Below are 9,702 nucleotides of genomic sequence, written 5' to 3'. Positions count from 1 at the left end.
GGGTATTCATGCTTATGTTTGGTTGCAAATTTCCAGCTTTTTTTATTGTTGAGTGGGGTGCTTGTATCCTATTAAATTACCTGTTCTTGGGTTTGACTTATTTACATCACTCTTCTTGCTTCCTTTGGGTTTTCATCGAGGAAGTGGCATGTCGGGATAGAATTTTATTACCACCACAATTGTAGCACCTATAATCCTTTTTTGAGTTTTGTTTTTCATCACTCTTTTTTTTATTGTTATTATTATAGTATTTAGACTTAGAAGGACTTTTACCCCTGCTTCTACTACGACTTTTATTGTGTTTTCTAAATTTAAAATCATTTTTGTTATTTCTAGTCTTAGGTTTTCCTTGACAAAATTAACTTCACTATTACTGGAACCTGGGTTATTAGTTTTCAAATTCATTTCTTTACTTTTTAGACCATTACAGTTTCTAAACTTACATTATCCTTGCCATATTTAATGGTAGCCTTAACATCACCACATGATTCAGGTATAGCATTAAGTAAAACTATAGGTGAATAATCATCAATATTTTTATTTTTAGTTAATTTAATATCTTAAATTAATTTTGTAAAATCATCAAGATTTTCTTCAATATTTTTAGATAAATCGAATTTATATCTAAAAAGTTTTTCAAGAAGAAATAATTTGCTAAGAAGTGAAGTTTCAGTAAAAAGATCTTCCATTTTTTGCCATAGTTCTTTAGCAGAGTTATGTTTTCTAGCTTTTCTTATTACAGAATCAGACAAGTTCAAAATTATTGAAAAATAAACATATTCATCGTTTTCAAGCCGTTTTTCTTTAGAAATGTTTTCAGCATACCTTCCATCTATAGCCTTGAAAACTTTCTGTTGGATTAAACTACCCTTCATTTTTTGTTGCCATATAGAGAAATCAGATTTACCATCAAAGGATTGCAAGTTATAACCAACCACTTAAACAGATAACAAAAATATAACAGACAGCAGTATGAACAAGTAATTACAACAGAAATAAAAAAAAAAAAAAAGAATACTGGGGGCCTTAAACTGCCCCTCAAGCCAGATATCCGACGGCTTCAAGAGCTCGGCCAGGTGAGGACAGTAGTAAGGTTTTTGGGGAGTGGGACTGAAAAATTAAAAGGAGTAAGAGAAGGAACAATATTACCGTGCGTGGGATTTTTGAGCCAGAGACTTAACCTAGGGCTCTAATACCACTGTTAGGAATGGATCGGTCACCAGCTCAAACAATATATAGAAATTTTAAAAATTAATTACAGGCTTTCTAGGTTAATCAAACCCCTATAACAAATTACAAAGAATCTAACAAGCTGAAATAATAATACAATGAACAACCCAAAGAACTGTAGCATAAGAGATATGAAGAATATAAGACAATAACAGATCTAGGCTCATAAAGCCAAGATCCTTAAGCCACCAAGACCAAATGCCACAACCCAAACACAGTTGCTCAAATCTCACAAAGCTACCAAAAGCTTACACCACAAAGGTTATTCACAAAATCCACTAAGGATAGGCCATAGAGGCGTTTACAGAACCACGAAGGTTATGCCACTTAGGCTATTAACTTAACCCAGTGACTTCGAAACTTAGGGCATGAAGAAGCTGGTAGTATTACAGAGAAGGGGGGAAGAAGATGATAGTATTTTCAGCTGATACTTCAAAAACCATTTCGAACTAGCTATATAGAGAGGCTGGACATTAAATGTCCCTTAAAAGCCATTTTTGGAGAAGGAAGAGACACAAAGGAGATCGAGGAGAAGGGGGAAACCCAAAGGATCGTCTGGAGAAGAAGGAGAGAAACAGACGGCGGATTAAGGGGTTTAGGGTTAGGGTTAGAAGAAATGGGAAAGAGGGAGGTTTAAATTCACATCAAGCGGGTCAAACCTTTTAGTGAGCCGGGTTGGTGGATTAAGTGGCCTCTTGGGCCTTGTGATTTTGGCCGTCCAGTGTAAGGGTTCAGCCAATGGTTTGGGCCAATTTTATTTACAAAAAGCATGAACAAAATTAAAGTTGAATACTTGCGCATAAAACGAATGGCCTCGCCAATATAAGAGTTCGCTCAAACTATGATATTTTGCTTTAAAAAATCATCATAGCCTCAAACATTTCCATAGTTTGTAGTTTAGGGTTCAAGGAATACGATATATTTTATAAAGTGAAAATTGCTGTGAATAATCATCCTTTTAATGGTTCTATCTTATCCCAAGCACTCCAATCTAGGAGTCTAAAATGATTAGAGTTGGCTCAATTGAAGTTTGTGTTGAGTTCGCGCTCTTTGATTTGTTGTAACATATATATTTTTTTAATATTTTTTTATAATTATATTTATTTAATATAATAAATGTTCTTGAAATTAAATTAAGATACATAAATGTTCTTTATTTTTATAAAGTTACAGCTATATTTTATCATATTATTATTAAAAATTTATCCTATTCAATATTATATACTATTATATACTTTTATAATAATGTAATTTTATTGAAAAGAATAAAAAGTTAAAAATAAGAAAATCACCTCCTAAGTCGTCTTTCTCTTACGGCAATGCCCTAACCCCAACGGCCAACCTCACCCCCGAAACAGGGCCAACCCCGTCCACCGGCGTACTCGGCGACAGCGACAGCAGCGGCCGGTGACGTCTACGAAGCTTACCGGCCGGACACGAAGAAAAAACAGGTGGGTTGCGAGTTGCGACTTGTTTCTCTTTTCCCTTTTCTCCTTTGTGATTAGAAATGGATACATGAGGAATGAAGATGCTTTGGTAATGAAACTGTTTGAAGATGTATTGAAAATTTGAGTTTTCGGTGGAAAAAGCAATTACTTGCTTATGTGGGTATGGCTCCTTGACAATGCGTAAAGAAACAAATTATGGTACCAATTCTATTGTCTTTGAGATGAAATGGATATATGTATTTTCCTTAGAGATTCTCTGTATTTGCAGTTTGATTGTTGTCCTGGATGCTTCTTAGTTATTTCTTGTCATACCTAAGGCTAGGAGAAGGTTCTGCTGTATCTTTGTTGGAAAAGGTGGTAATGTGTGAGAAGACGCTAATCAATGTTAACATAATACTGCAGAAGGTTTAGATATCTAAGAAAATCATATAAATTTTTCTAAGGCTGATATATGAAACAACTGAAGTGTTGGTGTATGTACAGTGTGTATTGGGTATTCATGCTTATGTTTGGTTGCAAATTTCCGGCTTTGTTGATTGTTGAGTGGGGTGCTTGTATCCTATTAAATTGTGCGTTCTTGGGGTTGACTTATTTACATCTCCTCTTCATTACTTCCTTTGGGTTTTCATTGAGAAAGTGGCGTGTGGGATAGAATCGTTTGACGTTTCTCTGAAGTTCTTGCAGCCAAAATAAGCATTAATTATCAAGAACTATTTGCTTGAAACCTAGAAGTTCTCAATGCAAAGAACTGAACTTTTATGCTGTCTTTTCTGGTTTAGGAGGGTAGGATTTGAGACTTAGTAATTCTCACCCCGAGCTCGGCTCATTTGCAACTGTACTCCGATCCATGAAAGATTTTTGTTTCTCAATATCTTTTAGCATTTAGCACTGGCATGAGATACGAAGCATTACAGAATGGAATAATATTTGTCTCTAATTTGTAAATTTTTACAAATTAGAGATCAAAATGTTAGACAGAAAATTTCCATCTTGGAAGTTTAGATTATCAGGATTGTGAAAATAAATTTGTCTTAAATATGTCTAATTTTTCAAAATAACAAAGATAAAAAGAAGAAACAAGGAAATATTTCTTAATAAAACATTATTTTTTATTCAATAATAAATCCATTCCTACATCTTTTATTTAAAAAAAGTCTACATTTTTCATTGATAGAATTAAAAGTTTATTTGATGAATTTTTGAATATTACATTTTAGGGTATATATTACAACGAGCTCCCTTGAGGTTTGACATAATTATAGATATTCCCTTGTTTTTTGGAAAATTACTAATACCAAATATGAAATTATGTAATCTTTGAATGGAGGTTTGGAATTGTGAACTGTTACTGCATTTTTTTTTCCTTTTTCCAGAACAATTGAAAAATTCAAAAACCTGAGAGATTGATGGAAAATTTTTAAAATAAAATGATTTCACAAATTTTTTGAACATAAGGGTGTTTTAGTCAGTTCACCTCAAAAAATGGATGGTAACCTAATGAAGACTAATGAATTGTGCTAGTTTTTAGACGGGGGGGTAATTGGTATTTCCCAAACAATGAGGAAGTATTTGTACTTATGTCAAACCTCAGGGGACTTGTAATTTACCTAAATTTTATTTTAAGAAACTTTTAATAATTTTCAAGAATTTCCATTCTGTACCCTCATTTTCCCCTTGGCCTATCTTCCCTCACATCTGCAAATACAACATAGTCGATCTGCAAACAAACTTCAGTAAAATTTTCGTGAAGCTACTATCTTATTCATCACTCATCACAAGATATACACTTGTTGAGGTAGTATTTTCGCATTTAATTTTGAAAGGCATGCTTTAATTTTGAGGTTCTCACAGTATCCTTGCCCTTCTTTGCTCGATTCAGAAATTGCCTGCCTGTGAGTATCACATCTTACTGGTTGATTGAGTTGTAGGTTTCTGATTGTTTCATGTTTACTATGAATTCTCTGATACTAATCAAAGTCCAGTTCTGCAGAACATAATGCCTAAGTCAAGTCAGTACCAGCATTAATTGATCCAACGAGTTGGCATATGGGGCAAAATTCTACTATTTTATTTCTGATACATCTGCCAGCATGTTGTTACTTTAATTTATGGTTATGGGAGATCACAAAGAGGTGGCCCATAGTTGTTAAAAGTGCGGAAAGACATGGCGCGCCAGGCGCGAGGCTAGCCATTCTTATCTTTCTGCCTGGAGCAGAGAGCCCAACCCTTTTGGGTGAGGGTTCAGGTGCCTTGAAGGAGGGCGCCAGACAGTAGGCGGGGAGGTGGGTGGTACACGAAGGAGGCGGCGGCTCAGAACTAGGGTTATAGAGAATGAGGAGAGCTTCTCTCTCTCTCTCTCTCTCTGTTTCTTATTTCCATTTGAAAGGAGAAAAGGAAAAAAAAAAAGAGAAAGGAAAAGAAAAAAGGAATATAAATCTAAAAGAAAGTAACGGAAAACATGTAGGGTTTTTTAAACCTTTTAGAAAAAACAAGAAAGGAAAGCGAAAAAATCCCTTACTGGTTGTTTTACATTAATATAATTTCTATTTATATTTTAATTGTTTGTGTACTATTGATGTTAAAAGATATTATGATATTTTATTTACGCAAATATGCACCATGCATTATGCCGTACGCCATGGCTCCAGGTCACCTTTGCGCCTTGACGCGTCATGCGCCTTTAACAACTATGAGGTGGCTTTGTGCGAGCCCACCTAGTTTGGGGAAAGAGCGTAGAATCCTTAGGTTTCCTTTGATAGTTTGTCATAGTGCACACTTTTGATGTTGATATTTGATTGGAATTTAATATTTTTCAGCGCATTATAAACTAATCCTGTTAAGTTTCCAAATGAGACATTGTAATACATGTCTATATGTATAAATGGATTGTAAACCGCTAGAGTTATCTTTGCAAATGAGATGATCTCGTATGCTTGAACTTAAAGTTTTTCAAGATGGGAGAATTTACTTTCTGCTTTCACTTACAATTTGTCAGCATCTTGTGGTGAAAACTGAAAACATTGGATTAAAGAGACTAGGTGAACCCACAAATTACTTGTCATTGTTCTTCTATTATGTTATGAAATTTATACTTTATTTTAGTGTTTCTACAATCTTTTTTTCCATGTTGCTACAGATCCAAGTTATTCTAAGATATAAGATTGTGGAGATTCTCAAGGGAAGAGATTGTTGAAGAACAAATTGTTTGTATCGGTAAGTATTCTTGCCTAGCCGAGTATGTATTTATCTCAATGAAGGTAATTCATTGAGTGTTCGACTGTGTTCATGTATCTAACTTTTTTGATATGCTAACTTCTGTTGCCTCTTCTGAGTGATAGTATATTGCCTCTATGTTTTGGAGCATTTCGATCAGTTGATTTATGACAACGGTCGCTTTATGATTCTTTCACTTACCATGAATATGATTACCTTTTTTATCTTTAGAAAGTCTTTAGTTTCTCCTCTGAATGGACAAAAGGATAGTAGGACACTTATTCTATTACTTCCATGTGCAAGTAAAATGACTCCTTTATTTCTTTAAATTGGAGACATGTTACATGGAAGTAAAATTGTCCAACAAATCAGTCGATGCTAATAATTCATTTAGTTATTGTTACACTTAAAAACTTCCATATGTTAGAAGTTTTAATAATGTTGTTAGATTGTTTTTCCAAAGTTTTCCTGGTTACCCACTGCTACTAGGTCATGTCACTTTTTAACTTCATTTCTCTTAACATAGTGTAATATGGCCAAAGCTTCTTTACCTTAAATTACCACCTGCTGATACATTATGCACAAAGAAGAAAAAACAGAGTTTCAGAGAATTAAAGAAAATCTTGAACTTTTTAAACTTTATTCTTCAAAATTGTTGTTTTTTCTTCTTTTCTCCTGATAATACCAATTGCACACTTTAAATTATGATCATATTATTCTCCAAATTAACTGTTGAAAATCTAGTTTTCTATCTACTTCTATTCTCTGGTGTTTTAGTTTTATTCTGTCATGGATGCTTCTCTCAGGTTCCGTTGGTGAATATAGTAAGCATTTATAAATATGAATTTTCAATACTATGATTTTAGTCGATCATATGGTATTTCTTTATTGGTAATGTAAATAAAAGAACATAGGAGTTAAATTAGTAGAATATAATATATTGAAATCAACTTTCTTAGTTTTAATCCTCCATAAATGGCATATTGATCTAGATGTCTTACTCTTAACATCTTTTTATAATGATGGAAAAAGTTCTACCATAAAGGACACCGAGGTTTTCAGCAAGTTATTTGTTCAACTTACGGAATTGGATTATAGTAGTTATATTTTATTTTATTCAGTTAGGGAAATGTCAATGAGGCTAAGATTAGTTCTATATCCACAACAGGAGGGAGCTGCATTTCTGAGGTGATGCTTGTTGTTATTGTATGAATTTCGATGTTTGTCGAAATTATTTGCACTAAAGATTCTTGATTGAGCTAAAAATCCTTCAGAGATGTTAAATTAAGAACTGAAATGAGATTTAGCCCACTCTTCCAGTCCCACCTTCCAAGTTGCGCTGGAATAATCATCCTTCCAATGTCATCTGATTCCAGACACCCTGATCCATTAAAAACATTTTTTTTTCTCAATTTTCTGCTAGCTAGTTCTAGAAGAAATGGCGAACAAGAGGCCGGAATTTCAAGTGTACAACAGTATGACGAAGCAAAAGGAGATCTTTAAGCCCATATTAGAGGGCAAAGTCGGAATGTATGTTTGCGGCGTTACCTCTTACGACCTCAGTCATATTGGCCATGCGCGTGCCTATGTTGCGTTCGATGTTCTCTACAGGTTTTCATTTTAGATTTTTTTGTTCAGATTTTTTATTAGGTTAACTATGGAGATTAAGCTGGATTCACATATTCGTTTGAATAAATGGTTTTGTTGTGTATGTGTTCATTATGTGCATGAATTGTAATTAAATTTGTTTTGTTATTTATTTGGAAGATGAATCTACAATATGGAGTTCTTTTCTTGTGCGTATGTTTTAAGTTGGAGACATGTGGTGTTTGTTTCTGGTTATTGCTTGGCAGTGGGAATAACTAATGTGGATTTTCAAGTTGAGAGGCTTTAATGGAAAATGAGAAAAAATTTAGACAAATCGTGGGCTGTAACTGATGAATCCCTTGAATTGCGCTTGATGCATGGATGTACTTTGATTCTGTATATAATGAGGCTTTGCCTGTGAAAATATGTCGAGTAATTTGTTTTGATGCTTAGATAGAAAATAGCAACTGATAAATGCATGCTAAACCTAAATTGCCAAGCTTAGCACAATGATGCTTTTGCATCTTGGACTTGTGAATACTCTTGGAGTTGACTAGTTTTTGTCTAAAATTCAGTCGTTTTCTAGATTGATAAAGACTGTATAGCTTACTTTTGCATTTTTCTTTAATTTTTTAATCATATTACCCATTTACGAAAGATCAAGCGTGCTAAACCTAGTTTTATTGTCTTGAGGTGTGGCCATCTTTGTTAAGAGGCAACTCATAGCTGTAATTTGTCTAAAAGAAAGGGGATCTAGAAAGTGGATTTTTTTTTTTTTTGGGTAATTCTTGGACTTGCATTTGACGGTTATATATGTATTATGACTATGTGAATTCTTGGTCCTACCAAATGCTGTTGCTTTGATGTATCCTACATGTGCATTCCATCTGAATTTGTGTGTTGAAATTTGATTCGTGTAGGTATCTTAGATATTTGGGCTACGAGGTTGTTTATGTGCGCAATTTCACTGATGTTGATGACAAGGTGAGATGTCTTTGGCTGATGCTTTTCCTGATTTCTCAAGTGCTCAGATTATTTATAGAAATGAACTACTGAGTGGATAATAAACTGTTCATTTTCAGGTTTGTTGCAAAATGACAATAATTTTCGTATTTCTGTCCAAGTTGTCAGTAATGATAAATAAGGGAGACTAAACTGGGAATTTATGGAAACAGAACAAGGATAACATTTGTCAGTGATTGTATTTCAACTTAATAAGAGATCCTTCAAATCTATGGGACATAAATAGAGCACATTGAAGGGGGGATGGGGAACTGGTATTTATTTCTCAATGATATCAATGTCCAAGCTGTTTCAGGTCAAATATATTCTCAATGCCAGAGCTAATCATCAGTTGGAGTTGGACCTTCCTGCACGTTTTTGCATTATGCATGCTTGATGAATTGTGTTTGAGGAGCATGATTCTTGGTTGTAGATAGGGGCAGTTATATTCTTCATATTAACTTGTAATGGTCCTTAAAGGATTAACATGTTCAGATTATTCGTAGAGCGAATGAGGTTGGGGAGGATCCAAAAGCATTAAGCTGGCGGTTTTGTCAAGAGTTTCTTAATGACATGGCTGATCTCCAGTGCCTGCTTCCTACCCAGCAGCCTCGTGTTACTGATCATATGGAGCAAATCAAAGACATGATAGCTCAGGTTCTTTTCTCACCTTTGTTTTCTTTTATTTTAGTATAGGTCACGATCTTCTTCTAATCCTCATTATACATATATTTTTCTCTCTCGGATAGAGTGTTTTCATGCTCTTGTTCATGCATGGACATAACATTATCAGTAACTGTGACATATGTTGAAGCAAACAATATGTTATGTATAGCTTTCTTTGATGATTTACACAGGTTTTTGTTTTATATTTGAAATCTAAGTATTTGAATTTTAGCTTATATATTACATAAGACATCTTTGAAATTGTTGTATTTGATTTTGACTGAAAATTATGTAGAATGTGTAATTTCTTTTCCTCATGGTCATGCGAGCAGGTATATAGTTTTATGACGTATCCTATGGAAAATAGAAGTTCGATTTCTTTCTACATTTTGGTGCATCCTTTTCTCTGAATTCACTGAACATTCTTGTGCTATTTTTGTTTTGTTTATGTAGATAATCAGCAACGGTTGTGGTTATGCTGTTGATGGAGATGTTTACTTCTCTGTTGATAATTTCCCAAAATATGGTCTTCTATCAGGACGGAAGCTGGAAGACA

At 34.1% G+C, this 9,702-nt stretch overlaps 1 protein-coding gene across 1 annotated transcript; it reads left to right on the top strand.

The window, feature by feature from the left end:
- LOC105178150 (cysteine--tRNA ligase, chloroplastic/mitochondrial-like) lies at positions 2,504-9,702 on the top strand (the record flags this gene model as incomplete). The annotated part of the gene is given in 6 exon segments (XM_020699273.1): positions 2,504-2,681; positions 5,815-5,891; positions 7,319-7,502; positions 8,399-8,462; positions 8,976-9,137; positions 9,600-9,702. Coding segments are annotated over 4 exon segments (502 nt in total), but the record flags the coding sequence as incomplete, so codon positions are not given.

Source organism: Sesamum indicum, linkage group LG15, assembly GCF_000512975.1.
Source record: "Sesamum indicum cultivar Zhongzhi No. 13 linkage group LG15, S_indicum_v1.0, whole genome shotgun sequence".
NCBI lineage: Eukaryota > Viridiplantae > Streptophyta > Magnoliopsida > Lamiales > Pedaliaceae > Sesamum > Sesamum indicum.
This window is presented reverse-complemented; position numbering and strand designations above follow the sequence as displayed.